Raw genomic sequence first — 15,674 nt, 5'->3', positions numbered from 1 at the left:
TCAAATGCTTTTAGCATTTATCTAATCGTTAAAATGATAAAACAGCTTTTGGAAAGGGACAAAAAATATCCAAAAAAGTATCGCTAGAGACTTCACAATATTTCAGATACTTTACAGATGTTTCTCAGATGCTTTATGAAGTTCAAATCACGATCCCTCGACGACATACGCGTTCAAAAACAATTTGCATTTAGAACACGCTTTACACGATTTCCATTCCGATTCGTTTAGTCCTTTCGATCGTCACAATCCATCGGAAGTGAGAGACGAAATTTCGCTGGCAAATTCGCCGACGAAGCACCTTTGCGTGGCACAGTTGGTCGGCGTACTTATCCACGGAATGCGGGTAACAAGCCCCGCTCTTGCTTTTTCGGGATCAGCGAGTAAGAGCAACACTGCCGTGTCAGGCCGACCGCGCTCGACTGGGTTTTGCATTATGCGTCAATGTCTCTTGCCCACCTCTGGTCTCTCCGCAAGCCCCCACGTTGCATTCACACCAGTCCTTTATGATGTTGCGTATCCTCCGTGCGCATGTTCCGCGCCCTTCTCTCGTCCCACCCGGTACATTCGCACTCGGAGAAGAGAGAGATCTGGCAGACGCGAGGCATTACTCGCGCGGAAATTGGTCTCGCGATTGTTGCTTGGGAGAATTTTAAGTGCTAAATATTTAAGTGCCAGATGAAAAGAGTCACTTTTATACATTACATGGAAAACAGAATAATAAATTTCTTTCGCCAGTATATAGAATAACAATTCAAGTAATTTTTTTAAATCGACCGTGACTGGCAATATATATAACGTCTTTCCGATATGAACATTGAAAAACTGTGAGCCAACTTGGTTTGTCAGATTCACACAGCACTTTTTCGGATCAATCATCGAGGCATTATTAATTTCGACCATGGGTTTTGGTCAGTTGATGTAATTTCTAAATTAAATAGTTTTAAATTTTTATATTGCGAAAAATATTACCCCAGCCAAGGTAATTTCAACTGACCAAAACTCATGGTCGAAATTAATAATGCCTCGATGATTGATCCGAAAAAGTGCTGTGTGAATCTGACAAACCAAGTTGGCTCACAGTTTTTCAATGCTCATATCGGAAAGACTTTATATATTGCCAGTCACGGTCGATTTAAAGAAATTGCTTGAATTATTACATGGAAAGTTAATGCAGAAATATTGTCATTTGATTACCGCTTATCGAAACTTTTCCACGTGTATCTTTGCGATTAAAACTTGTATTGACATTCTGCTGAAGTCTGGTGACAGTTTTGTTTGGTCGTTCGCTCGTCTGAGGCTCAGCTTGCAAAAAGCTGTTGACTTTCATTCGCTGGCTACTCAACGCTTTCGCGATTTTCAGGAAATCTTAGTTCTAGATCGGGAGACCATGTATATAGCCACATATCAAGTCGCACTATTTCACAAAAATGGAGATTACAAAGAGCCGGCTGAGAACTGCAAATTAAAATCCGAAATAAACGACGATTTGGAAATGAGTGCTAAATTACAATCCATACATTCCTGATCGTTATTTAACGCAAGTGACTCGCGCTAATTCACTGGTTCCGTGTTATTCGTCGCGGCTTATGCGGGGTATCGAGTAAATGGAGAATTTCCGTCGGCACGATTTCCCTTTTCTTTCTTCGGATAATAACGTCGAAATAAAATCGCGACGGGCCGATGCGGCTCCGGTCACTTGATCCAAAGTTTGATACCGTTTCTCGGTACCTAACGCCCGCTGCCTGCGCTTAATGAACATACAGTGGGGTTCCTGTTACGATGTGTTATCGGACCACGGCTCGCTCGTAACACCGGGATCCCCAAGCTCGGTCAATTCAACGTATCGAATGCGCTCTCGTTTTCTGCGCTCTGTCTGCCTGGAAATCTAAATTCCCGCTTACCGTCGACCACGGTGAGACTCCGGCCACGGTCAACGTGACGCTAAAAATGCTTTGGAGCGTTCTTCTACTCTTTCTTTCTTCATTGAAAGAAAAGAGAAGAGGAATGCTTCGAAAGCATTTGTAGCGTCACGTTGACCGTAGCCTCCGTGACTAATTTCTGTATTACAATTGTATGTGACGTGACTTCTCTAAACCGGCACAAAATCACGCAGACAACGTGCGGATGACGGTCCTTTCTGATGTTTATCACGTTATCTTGCTGTTCTTTAGGCGCTTTCTGCGAGTCTTTGTTATTATTCACGCACGCGCGTACCTGAGCATGCACAATTGTCACCCTTTATCTGCTGCATAAAAAATAATAAATTGTGCAAGATATAAAGATGAAAAAGGAAATTACGTAACATGTAATAAACATAATGATAAAATGAGATGAGAAAATATCATATAAATGTATAACAATTGAATAAAACAAGCTTTATAAATTGTGTAATAAATAGCAAACTGTGAAAGCGACAGGTTATTAAGCGGATGTGCAGAAAATAGTTAAGAAATTTATATTTATAATTACACGTAGTAATAAAATAAAATAATAGTAATAATATGTGATAGATGTGGTGACACGTGATAAAGCGGAAGACATTCTTTACCTGTTTAGAATGATTCATTTACGCATCTGTAATATTTTTAACAGTCGAGGAGCGGTATTTATTTGTTTATTGCGACACACATTCTTCTCATAGCTGAAGGAATATTTAAATTTATTTCTTGTGCCTCAAGGTATTCGGGTTGCGATAAACGATCGTTTTCATGGAATGTGAACACGGGAATTCTTGTTAAATCGAGTTTTGTTCAGAAAAAATTATTCCGTTTGGTATTTCTGATCGGTACTAATAATTTAAATTATCACAATATTAAAAAAAATTCTAAATTCGTAGAGACGAGATGTTATTACGGATAGCTACAAAAATTCGAAGAACGAAACAAAGCGAGCGGATGAATCACGCGTTCATTCTTTCCAGGAACCGCAAATGCTCTTAAGCGGTAAGCCACGTAGATATTTAGATTATTAGCGCTAATACTAATAAAGGGCAACAAATTCCATGGTTGCTTTTGAAAAATATCCACGCAAAATCAGAGCTAAACTGTTTAAAGAAAAGTTTGTTTAAAAATAAAACTATTTTAATCCAACACCGGTATTGACGATATTCTTTCTCTGAGGAGTGAAACGAAGCCACGAATCAATATAATTCTTTCAAGGGGAGGATACTTAATTGGAAGCTACGTTTATTCTCGTCTAAGTTGTCTAATATCGGCCCAGGAAACCCATCTTTTCTCGCACACACGCCGAGCGTCCTACCTGCATCTGATTGGCAAGGACCACGAGGATGCTCCTGTTGTACACCTGTTGCTCGGACGGCACCATGAGCCTGTGCATCGACTTCAGAACGTCCGGCAGTTCTCCCAGTCTCGGCGACACGCAGGTCTTGGCGAACTGCACTATCGTGTACTTCTCATACTTGTCCGGATTGTTCGAGTACATCTCGAAGAGCTTGTACAGCTCCAGCACCTGGCCGACGTAGTGGTCAAGCTCTCTCATGCTGTTGTCGAGCCAGCTCTGCATAGGAAGTTGCTGCAGCAGTTGCGTCAGAATCATGTCAGCCTTGTTCTCCATCCGGTCCTGGTGCTCGTCGATCTGCTTGGAGATGTGGTTCATCTGCTTGAGCAGCTCGCGCTCCATCATCTTCATTAACACGAGGTTCTCGCCGGGCAGCTTGTCGGCGGGGAGACGCTGAGCGATCATGTCCCAGGACTCCATCACCTCCGTCACCGCTTGCTGGCCCAGTCTGATTAGCTCGATCGCGTCGTTCAGGCCGACGCCGAAGGCGCGGCCGGCGCACGCCAGGACGACGAGCAGGGCTAGCCCTGCTGGACGGTGCCTGGCCATTTGGGTGAAGGCGGGGAAAACGACGCAATGACCAAGACCAAGACCAAGACGACGAAGACCAAGATGTCGGGTGGATGGGCGCGCACGCACTCGCCGTCTGCGATTGGCGACGCTAACGCACGCCAACACGCCGGGGACTGAACGACTGCTCTGCCGTTCACTCGGCTTGGCAGCTGGCACTCGGACGGGGCGACCGTTATGGGCCGAGAACGGGTAGGGGATATTGCACCCGCGGCTATGAATGAAGCTGGTCTGTTCGTTTCAATTTGCGCCTCCTCTCTTCTTGCCGGTAGCGAACACACATGTGACCTTTGTTCCCGCAATTACGACGAAATCGGGGAAGAGAGGAGGGGGGCGACAAGTGCGGAGGCAAGGGCGAAGGAAAGTTTAGCTATACGAGGAACGAACCTTCTGTTAGCGAATCCCGATTGCCTCCACCACTTCCACACCGTTTCCGCTGTAGGTTTGTTCGTTGCGGTTGCGCTACGTTACACTGTCCGCATGTAAAATAGGCATATAATTGTAATGTTGGAGAGAAAAGGCGGGATAAATGGATGATACAAGAAGTTCAGTCACGTGGAAAGTAAAATGTAAAGCTGCTACGCGTGAAAGTCCAAGATATCCCACATAGCATGCATATCAAAAAGATATCCTATCTTCGGGATATCTTCTGGACGTTTTTTTGACATGCATGCTATGTGGGATGTTACCCTAAAAATGCAATGATATTAACATCACAGATATTCTGTGTTATGTTGTATATACATATATATCATTTATTTATATTTATATTTATATATTTTTTTACATTATTTGGGGTGACAACGTGGTCCAGTGGTAAAGCACCAAACACCACGAAGAACCGGGTTCGAGTCCTGATCACAGATTTTTAATATTCTAAACTGCATCCTCCCCCCCCCTGCACGAAAAATTAATGGAGACTTTCTTGCGGAGAAACTGGGCTCCGTCTTTCGGAAGAGACAGACGTTAAGTCGTTGATTCACACATAGCTGACAACTGCTATGTATATCCTCTCCATTTGTCACCACGATAGGGTGCTGTGGGCCAGTCACCCGCACATCTGAATTTAAAGCAATTACTGAGACCTAGGAAGTCCTATGTTCAACTTAGGAATTAAAGGAATCAGTTATCATCATTATTACATTATTTTATTTGATATGTATAATACATATCTAATATGTATAATATAAGTAAATATGTAAAAATACATATATTGTACATACCTTATTTAATAATATCATGTTATACTAGTTAATACATTTATTAGCAAAGGAGAGTCAAAGGAAAAGAATTGTCAACATATTTTATAAATTTATCAAACAACTAGAATCGGTCTACTGGGCTTTAAAATTTATTTCATATGTTTACATAAGAATATTATATGACACGCTCTTATGTAAGTTTGCGTGCGGTTGGCTTAAATGCTGTGTGTCATTCGAGATACGAAGAGATTAAATTTATAGCTTCCATCAAAAAGTATTCTGCAAACGCAATTTAGTGACGTTGATGTACATATATCCAGAGATGAATGAAGGTCAGCTAGATATTTTGCTCGACAGCTTTATAAGGATGTTTCTAACAATCTGTGATGTTACAGTCGCTACGCACTATAGTTACAATAATATATCATGATTGTATAAATTTTTACGGAGAGTCACAGAATATCCAGTGCAAAATATTTTATCTCATTGACGTTGATCGTGTGTGTAATATAATAAATAACATTTCTTTGCGTATTTCTGTTTTCAGGTGGCCTTCTATGAGATTCTGAATGGATTGTGGGTTCGCAATGGATTGCAAATAAAGGGCCAGGCAATGACCTACATACAGTGCAACTTCTGCAACTCCATGGTGGACGCGGATCTGTATCTGTTGCAAATATGCGCCACGAAATTACTGCCGGATGTCTTTCTGAAAACCGTCATCGAAAAGTAATATCCTCTTTCTCGGGGTTTTTTTTTTATCGAATCAATAATACAAATAATTTAACTTGTTGAAAAATGTTTAATGCAGATTTCACGTGAGGGAATGGATGAGCTTATGCCTGTATCATGCCCCACAAAATGAGTATCTCGAAGGCGTGCATGATACCCCGATGTTGGAAAGCTGCCTAACATTCTTGGCTACGTTGGTCAACGTCAGAACAAATCTCGGTGAGTTTCTGTCGGTTTTAATATAATTCTCTTTCTTAATAATAAATTTTATAATCCTGAAAATAATAGAATCGTTATTCATGCAAGAATACGATATATATTAAAACGTTTACATTTTTCTTGCATCAGGTTTATCGGATCCTGAAATGTCTCGTCTCGAAATGGTGACTTTATTGTGCATGGGTGATAAGACGCATAGTCAGTTGATGGAATTAATGCCGGAACGCTGTGGAACTACTCAGAACAGGGACTTTGAATCTGTTCTAGCCGATGTACGTTGATATATTATGTACATTTTTATTTCTAATTTTTATCTTTGTATATAAATTTCACTTATATTGATTTGATATACAACTTACTTTTTAATCGTTATACAATTTTTGTATTGGATATACACATGTATTTATTAATAAATTTTAAATAAAATCGTTGATTTTGTTTTACTTAACGGCGTAATGTGTTTGTAGGTAGCGCAATATAGAGCTCCGAATCTCGAAGCAAGTGGCAATATGCAACAAGGTATGTACGGACCAAAGGCTCGCGTGTGGGACGAGTTGTTCGATCCTCTACATGTGCTATTGAGAGCGGTCCATAGAAGAGACTTTCAAGTATCCATGGATCGTTTCACAGAATAGTACGTATCGGCCAAACACACCTATCTTAAAATGTTTCATTCTGGACAAATATTATATTTTTCTATTGCAGTGTGAAGCAATCGGGCAAGCTGAAGAACGGTGCAACTCCCTGGCCACCATTTAGGCAACCGGCTCCGGTTTCGTCGGACTACGATGATCCTCGTATAGTCTTACGTTCCAGAGTTTTTCACGCTATGATCTTGATAATACTCTATAAGGCTGTGAATGGGCATAACATATCTGAACATGTTATGGCATTGGCTATTTATCTTTTGGAGATGGCAGTTATTACTGCGGAACCGCCAGATAAATCTGTAAGTGATTCTTTTGATAAATCAATTGTTTTAAGCTTGCTTTGAGCAGTTTATTCTTTTTCTTACACGTAAATTATTACTTTGTGCAGTAAATAAAATAAATAATGATTTATTAGTGCATTTTTTATCTTGTTCGTTTGACTTTTAATGTTCTCTTACAGTATATCTCTTTTAAATCTATTGTATCTATTATTTAACACAGTAATATAATTATTTTCAGGTGAGTCCTTTGTGTCAATATACCGGTGGTACTTCTCGTGTGATAAAGGACATGGATTTGGCTGGTTGGTACGAAAGTGATAGCTTGTCCGAAAATCTGAGGACAGTGATACCTCGAGTGATTCTAGTCCAAGAGTCAGAGCCTAGCAGCTCAGATAGTGAGTACAATACATTATAAATGTATCGAATTTCTATTGCCTCATTTTTTTAATATAATTTAATCGATTTTTATTTAATTTGAAAATACTGAAAACAAAATAAAAATAGAACTAAATATGTAACACAATGTAATAATATATTATAAAATGATGAAATGATTTAATATATTAATGTGTAATAGTCATTTAGCGATTAATATATTTAGTATGATTTAACACATTTTGCTAATTTATTTAATAACGATTAGGTGAATTTGAGTGGGAGATTCAAGGAGAGATGAGCGAAGTGGCGACATCCCTGATGTTGAATGACGGCGCGGATGACGGCGCGGAGGAAGTATCTTTGGAACTGTTGGGATTTTCTGTAGGCCCCGTTAGAGATGACAACGGTGTGTCGAGCGCAAGTGCATCATCCTTGCCGGCTTTACTACCGTCAGTCGAGAGTGCTACATCTCTGCCAGCACTACCTTCAACAAGTGGTTAGCAAGATTTTGATGTAGATTGTGTATATTGCAACGTTGAATATGTGTTTTTCAAAAATTACTCAATGTTGCTTGTTTTTCTTATAAATGATTTATATAAAATATAATATTGTTACGTTCTAAAACGTTACAGTGGAGTATGATGTGGCAATTGTACCTGAAGACAGAATCGTCGCCATAGCTCGTAGTAACAGTGAGGATGACTTAACGATACCTTTGCAAAGAGCTTTGCCGCCATCCGGGGAAGAATCCATGGCTCTAGCAATCGAATCGCCTCCTTCACCAAATAGTACGTTTTTCAAACTTAGAATTTTTTTTTATCACTAAGCTTTATCACTGATGTAATAAATGCAGCTTTCTCGAAAGTCATACTCGTTAGAATATTTCCTCGATTTTTTTTTAAATTCTTGTTATACTTTATTCTGTTAAATTTAGTTGCATATTAAACCTTTTATATGTAATATAATAATGATATTATATTCTATTTAATTTATAATGTGTTTTTAATAATAATTAGATGTAGTCGGCGGCCAGCCAGCATTACCACCCGCTCCTCAACGTCCAGCAGTTATGGCCGGAAACGAAATAGTCACAGCACAACCGGTTAATTATAGGGCTACAGAAATCGTTCCATCCACGTCGAATCCTCACAAACATTTTAAAAGGAGAGAGCCACAAGTAATATAACATACACTACCTCTAACAATATTTTGCATTCTTTATACTTCTTGTAATATATATCTTAATATATTTATAGCTCGATTTAACTCATTGTTATAAAATATTCATTTACATCTTCCAGGGTGGACCAATGCAACCGCAATCCGTAAAAGTGGGAGAGAGCATAATCTCCTTGCTGTTAAAGCTACATTCTCAATTATCGGGCGTGCCAGACAGCTACAATCCCGAACAAAATGCAATGTCGGACAATGAAGCTAGTAGCAGCAGCAGCACTAGTGATAGCAGTAGTAGCTCTTTCACATCATTGTCGCCTAGTGAATCGCGAATCGGTGATGGACCGTTCTTCATATCGCAGCTACTTAGGAAAATAGCGGATTTAGATCCTATGTGTAAACAGACGATCATCGAGACTAGGAACAAATTGTGGCCCCGTATGCAGGAGTGCGAGGAGGATGAACAGCGCGAAAGGGAGACTCGTGAGCGGGAGGAACGACGAAGAAGGGCGAAGGAGAGGCAGCAGCAGGTGATGGCGGACTTCGCTAACAAGCAGAAGCAATTTATGGAGAAAACGATGAAGACCGGTAAATTATTTATTTTGTGTGTATATGCATGCGTATGTATAAATTATTACAAATATTTATAAAAGTTGTAACATTTGTAATATTTTATTGTACAACAGAAGTGTGAATTAGAAATTTATGGCACTCAGTCAATAAATTATATGAAATCATTTTTTTTCTTGTTCTTACAGAAGAAGCAGGTGCATCCGGAATGGACTGGGATCAGGAGGAGAACGAGACTAAACTGACTAGTAAAAAGGAATACGATTGTGTGATATGTAATCAAACTACTCCCAGCAGTGAGGACAAACCGATGGGACTCGTTGTATTAGTTCAAGTAATGCTCTTATCTTTTGCCGCACGAAAAATATTTTTTATGTATTTGCGTGTTATATATATGTACGCATTTTTTTTCGATGCAGGCAACTAGCATTATTGGCCACGAACGACAACAATCGGATAGACTAGTTCTTCCCACGTCCGACGAAGATCCGCCTATACCGAGGAAAGATACTCGAGGCGCCCATTTCGACCGCAGAATGGACGAGATGAATCGTTTATTCGATACGGTAAGCGAATAATATACTTACAGTACCTACATGTATTTTATGTATTTTCTTCGATTCTTCAAAAATTTTTTTTTCCAATTACGCTATCTTCTCTATTGTAACTAACACATTGTATGCCATACGGCGTGGTTCTAGAAGCATTATTTGACCTTTTTGTATCACACGGAACTGGATGTCTGCTGAATTGACCTTAATTTCCGACATTACCTTTTGCATACGAAAATTTGACGACCAGGACAGATGGACAAAGAAATGTGACTCAACACACGCGTTCTTGGCTCTGAAGAAAAAGATAAATATGTATGGTGACTAACAAAATTTAATCTAACGAGAAGAAAAAACAAAGCTCGTTTTATGGGTATCCTTCCTGTCAAATGTTGCTACATCCCGGATCTTATTTTAGCTTTACACTTTTAGTATATTTACTTTTAACTGAGGTAACGAGATGAATTGATATTAAATGTTTAGTAAGAAATGTTTAGTAAGATTTTTTGTAAAATATGTATTCTTTACAAGCAGATGAAAAAATAGGCATACAATGTCTTAACGTTAATTAATATTGTAAATTTTTTATTTGGCAGTTGTCTTGGCTGCTCTCAGTTAATCTGGGATGGGAGGGTGGTGTCCATGTGCAAACGTGTGGTCATCATCTGCACCTGGACTGTTTGAAATCCTACCTAGAGTCCCTTCGTAGTCAGCAGCGGCAGCAAAGTCTAGCGGTGGAACGGGGCGAGTATCTGTGTCCGTTATGCCGACAATTAGCCAACTCTGTTTTGCCGCTGTCGCCGCAATTAGGCGAATGCTCGGCGATTGTGCGATCTCGTCATGCTTCCACAGAGACCATACTCGCGGATCTGAACACTTTTCTCAAAGAGATACAACGAAATCCTGTACGTATATAGTAACTTGTCCTTCCTTTCTTTTTGGCGATTTTTTTATTTATTATATTTTTAATTATTTCAGTATATGTGCATTATTTTTATGTGCAATTACGTGCTTTAGTATTAACGTTTGATGATTACAACTTATATGTTTTTAATTAGGATATATCGAGGATGTACTTGCTGAATATATTTGTCTCGTTTCCAGGTCTCTTCGAATTTGGCTGTGGCGATGGGAAAGGCCATGGAAGATATGACGAGTTGCACGTATCTAAAGTATAAACAAAAGAACTGTAAACCTAGTCACCAAAGCTTGTTCCTTTTTGTAACCTCGGTAGCTCGAACTAACTTTGAGATTGAACTTGTACAACGCGGTGGATCGTTGTGCGTTCCACCACCTACTACAATACCTCTGACGCCTAAACGCGATTGTATAGGTACGTTAGTATTTCTTGATTTCGATTTACCAATCTATCCCATTTAGCTCCTCTGCCTTCTAATTTATTTACTGTGCGCAATAACGCAGTACGTAGTTAGTGTATTCGTAATATCAGTCTGTAAATATGAAGATTCTGACCAGGAAAAAAAAATGTATTACTTTTTCAGTCGCGCTTCTTCACGTTTTGGCGATGCACGCTCGCGTATTGACCACATGGCCAGTGCATCATGTATGGCAACAGCTATCTGGCATATCGCTGATGGGAGAATCGGCATCCTCGCTCGCCTTGACGCCGCACGAAAGACAGGTTCCTTTACTTCTGCGAGACCCGACCGCTATGCTCATTCAATTCATACTGCTGTTGCCGTTGCATTTGGACCAAAGTACGCATGTTTCAAGGATTTTTTTCTCGTACTCTACGTCGAAATAAATTATGTGGCCCATGTTTCAGACACATTTAATCGTATACGAGTAACAAATGAATTAATATTCCTCTTTCTCCACAGCGTACTTTTCCGGCGTGGTAAAGGTTCTTTACAACTTGCTGTACTATCAAGTAATACTACAGGTAAGTTGTAACTTCTCGCGAGCAGAGCGAAATACTATCTTAAAGAGGAGATGCAGCTGCGCCACTACGCCTTCGGAGACCATACTGGCCGAGATTATCGAGTATTTCAGCGAAAGCGGACTCTATCCCGGTACGGACGACGACAAACCGTCCACTTCAGCCTCTCCCACTTATACTAGAGTGAAATCACACTGCGTCGAGCAACAAGTACGTTCTATGAATATAATACACCTTTTATCTAAACATGTTTTTTTACATTCTTCTAAAACTAGCATTTTACGAAATAATTTGTCACGCTTTATATGTCTTATTTTGTATAACACAACATTTAAGCGATAATAACATATCTTGGAAGGTGATATAAAATTTGTATTGCTTTGCGTAAACACAAATTGATTATTTCTAAGAAGGACTTTATTATACTAAGAGCACCTAAAATATATTGATGTGATTCTTTTACAGGATATTACAGATGTATTTTAATTATTTCTATTTGATCGGTTTATTCAGATCCAGTCATTGTGCCTGCCGTTTTTGCGAGTGGCCGCATTGCTGCGTTATCATTTGTACGAGCAGCCGCTGCCGTTGATCAGAGCGTCGCAGAGCGAGTTTGTGAGACTGGTATATTATCTGGAGCTAGTCACGGAAGGCATGAGCTGGGACAGCTTCGACTCAACGGTAGCGCTAAATTGGCAGGGGCCAGAAGCGAGTGTCTCGGTGCCTCTTTTCTGGTGCGATCAGTTGATCGCATTTCTCGCCAATTGGCGAGGCCATCAGCCGGCCCGGAACCTGATAATGGAGCAACACATATCGTGGCACGTGCCGAAGCTACTTAGTCTTCCAAGGGAATACGAAAAGATCTTCACGGTAAGAGCCAGTAATTAAAATACGTTGCATTTAAAAATATATTGCAAGTTCATTAATTCGACTAAAAGGAGAAAAAGGAAAGGCGAGACATGCAAAATGGTTATAGATAATAAAGGCTGCGGTCCACTTGACGCTACAAATGCTTTGAAGCGTTCTTTTTCTCCTTCTTTCTTTATTGAAAGAAAGGAGAAGAGGAATGCTTCGAAGCATTTGTAGCATCAAGTGGACCGCAGCCAAGTATGATACATAATATCTTAATCTAAACATTCTATAAATCAGCTTTTTCGTGTATTATGTGTATTCACGTACTGTTACATTTATATATTGCTATTATTTGTATACTATTTTTATTCCTATGTTAATTCTTTTTTTTAGTATTACCACGAGCGACAGTGCAGCCAGTGTCATTCGGTACCGCAGGAGATCAGCATCTGTTTGTTGTGCGGCACTATTGTCTGCCTCAAACAAAATTGTTGTAAACAGATGAACGTGTGTGAAGCTATTCAGGTGAGCGCAAATTATATGTACGAGAAAATGTGGGCAAGACCACATTCTTCTGCGAATTTCAGACTTCTAAATATTTTTTCGATTCTTACGCTTTTTTATACTTTATCTAGCATTCAATTGACTGCGGAGGTGGAACTGGCATCTATCTCGTAGTGACCTCGACTTATATTATCGTGATACGCGGTCGGCGAGCATGTTTATGGGGATCTCTGTACCTCGACGACTTTGAGGAAGAAGATAGAGATCTAAAGTAAGAGTACGAGAGAGAGAGATTCATTGTAAGATACGGAATAAATAATATGGGCAATATGCAATATGTGATCAAGCATTAAGTTTACCATTTTAATTTTCAACATATTAAAAACAAGAATACATTTCGTTTAAGTTTCTTTTGTGATGAGTTACAAGTTAGTTTTTTAAAGAAGCAATAACTTATTTAGTATTTAATATTCTATTATTTACTATTACAAATAATCTTATAGACGTGGCAAGCCTCTGTATCTCAGCCAGGACAGGTACCAGCTTCTGGAGCAACAATGGCTGGCACACAGATTCGACCATACGAAGAAAACATGGGTATGGCATCGCGACGCTCTGTGACCCATCACGATGCTGTCGCATGTCACTCGTCGCTCCTAATCTCAGAAACGAAGAAGACTCTCTCCCTCCCTTCCTCTCTCTATCTCACTCACGCGACTTCCACAATTTATTCTCACACAAAAATGCCTCGCCCTTTCGCCGTAATGTCCATGCGCTTTAGAGACTAAAGGGAGATAGATCGTCCTTAGCGGATATTATATATTTATTATGCAATCGCCAGTAAGTAGTAGACATAAATGATGAATGAAAGTATTAAGAAAGAAGAACACTCGTCTAGGGGGAGGAAATAAATTATGTTTATATAGTTGCGCGTAACGACTAATACGTACTAGATCTGTAGAAATTGTGTATGCCCTCAAATTTAAAAATCTGTACATTTTATTTAAATGTATACATAGAGTTTTCATTTTAATATTTTCATGTAATTGTCTCCGAAGTTAATGATTATTGAAAAGAAAAATTCAGATGAAAGTTACACATATAGAGGAAAATTGAAATGAGATACCCTGTATATATACATATACATATATACATAAATACATATAATATGTAAGCGTATAAATTACATCTTAATAATGAGAAAGAAGTACTTATCTAGTATGTAGTGTTTGTACCTTTTAGGAGAGGATGATATGTAAGTGATAATAATCAGAAAGAGGTAAGAGAAAACTTGTGTGTTGGTTCGAGCGGAAAGAAATTATTCATTTGGAAAATAGAAATAATTTCATATTCGTTCATTTTTCCTGTTTCGCCAGATATTTATAAAATAAAGTGAAGTTATTTTTAATTCTTTCTATACGGTTTAGTTATATGAAATGAAAGCAAAAAATGCATCGAGAGCATTAATGTCAATATGTCAATGGAACATGATAACAAGCATGACAGACAAATTAATATGGCTTCTCGTTTCAGAATATAGTGCAAAACTTTAATTTATTGCAAAATTAGAAAGATTAAAAAATAGAAAAATTCTTCTTAAATCATAAAATTATACAGAGTATTATGAGTGGATTATCCGATGCCATAGACATGTAAAATATATATAATTCCTGTGTCGATTAATATATGTCTCATTTCTACAGATTATATATATATATATATATATATATATATATATATATGTGTAATCATATATAAATATGTAATCGTATATCACATAATTTCCCACTTATAGGCAGAGGATTTTGTTTTGCTCAAACTTTGATACGTTTTAATAAAATCAAATGTTAAATTTATTTTTAATTAATATAAATTACTGAAAATATAAATAGATATATGAATTTGTTATTAGTTATTAAATTGTTGGACATAAAAATTATTCAGAATTAAATTTTATATTGTATAAAAATGTTATAAATTTATCACATAAAAGTATTGTTAAATTTATTACATATAAACGTAAATATTTACTTATATAATTTATAATCTATAGCATCGGAAATCGAACATATATATCAATTTTTAATTTGGACATTTGTGTCATCTATGACAATCTGTTGTTTTATTATATTAATGTATACATAGATGAATGCAATGTTGATTTGCGGCATATTGTTTGTTGCGAAGGAACAATTTGCATATGGATATGTTTGGAAAGCAGTAATTATATATATAGTATTCCACACAATTTGTGCGCCTTTAATTTTAATGGTAGAACCTTCGAAGAATTTTGAACTAATTTTAATAAAAAGTAAAATATCTCTAGCTTTCGTGAATTAAATATTCTGAAAGCGCTAAATGGATATGATAATAATTTTGAGATTATACGAAAATATATGTAACAAATTAGAAAAATCTGTTGTTGAAATCAAGATCGCAAATTGTGAGTCGTTCTGAATATACGTCTCGGATTTCACGATACAGATCCGAATTTCTTAGGTATGATTTAAATATGTTTGCGAAATGAAATTTTTTCTAGAGAAAATTTCTCCTTCTCTGTGTGCACTTTCGTACTGTACATATGTAATAATAACAGCTCGCTACGTATTGCATTATTAGTCAATGCTCGAAATAAAATGATTTGTACATATGATTATTTTTAGGATTGTGCTTATGATGTAAGAGTCTATGATAAAATACGTACGATTTAAAAGAAATACCTGAGAGCTAATGAATTATTATAACTGTCGAATATATGATCAATGTATAAATAAAAGCGATTCTATCTGGAA

General features: G+C 37.9%; 2 protein-coding genes across 4 annotated transcripts in view; one reads left to right on the top strand and one right to left on the bottom strand.

The window, feature by feature from the left end:
* Orion (chemokine-like protein orion) overlaps positions 1-4,010 on the bottom strand; it is a 9,923-nt gene extending 5,913 nt beyond the window's left edge. The window contains exon 1 of one of the 3 annotated variants that reach the window (XM_077398686.1): positions 3,262-4,010. In XM_077398686.1, the coding sequence (XP_077254812.1) occupies positions 3,262-3,849 (588 nt within the window). In that variant the 5' untranslated portion in view covers positions 3,850-4,010. Of the gene's footprint in view, positions 1-110; positions 440-3,261 lie in introns of those variants that run through there. The other 2 variants (XM_077398688.1, XM_077398687.1) reach the window with 2 other exon arrangements.
* The window catches only part of Ubr3 (Ubr3 ubiquitin ligase), a 27,397-nt gene extending 11,723 nt beyond the window's left edge, over positions 1-15,674 (top strand). Inside the window, exons 9-28 of the mRNA XM_077398683.1 lie at positions 5,620-5,801; positions 5,884-6,023; positions 6,153-6,295; positions 6,491-6,657; positions 6,729-6,972; positions 7,193-7,349; positions 7,598-7,828; positions 7,965-8,120; positions 8,349-8,509; positions 8,634-9,093; positions 9,264-9,409; positions 9,495-9,641; positions 10,223-10,531; positions 10,731-10,959; positions 11,129-11,344; positions 11,468-11,736; positions 12,040-12,396; positions 12,772-12,903; positions 13,014-13,153; positions 13,386-15,674. Coding sequence (XP_077254809.1) covers positions 5,620-5,801; positions 5,884-6,023; positions 6,153-6,295; positions 6,491-6,657; positions 6,729-6,972; positions 7,193-7,349; positions 7,598-7,828; positions 7,965-8,120; positions 8,349-8,509; positions 8,634-9,093; positions 9,264-9,409; positions 9,495-9,641; positions 10,223-10,531; positions 10,731-10,959; positions 11,129-11,344; positions 11,468-11,736; positions 12,040-12,396; positions 12,772-12,903; positions 13,014-13,153; positions 13,386-13,503 — 4,104 coding nt within the window. The 3' untranslated portion in view covers positions 13,504-15,674. The remainder of the gene's footprint in view (positions 1-5,619; positions 5,802-5,883; positions 6,024-6,152; positions 6,296-6,490; positions 6,658-6,728; positions 6,973-7,192; positions 7,350-7,597; positions 7,829-7,964; positions 8,121-8,348; positions 8,510-8,633; positions 9,094-9,263; positions 9,410-9,494; positions 9,642-10,222; positions 10,532-10,730; positions 10,960-11,128; positions 11,345-11,467; positions 11,737-12,039; positions 12,397-12,771; positions 12,904-13,013; positions 13,154-13,385) is intronic.

This window comes from Temnothorax americanus, unplaced genomic scaffold, assembly GCF_048541705.1.
Source record: "Temnothorax americanus isolate GAGA-0224 unplaced genomic scaffold, ASM4854170v1 Scaffold12, whole genome shotgun sequence".
NCBI lineage: Eukaryota > Metazoa > Arthropoda > Insecta > Hymenoptera > Formicidae > Temnothorax > Temnothorax americanus.
The sequence above is the reverse complement of the archived record's forward strand: the minus strand, read 5'-3'. Positions and strand labels throughout refer to the sequence as shown.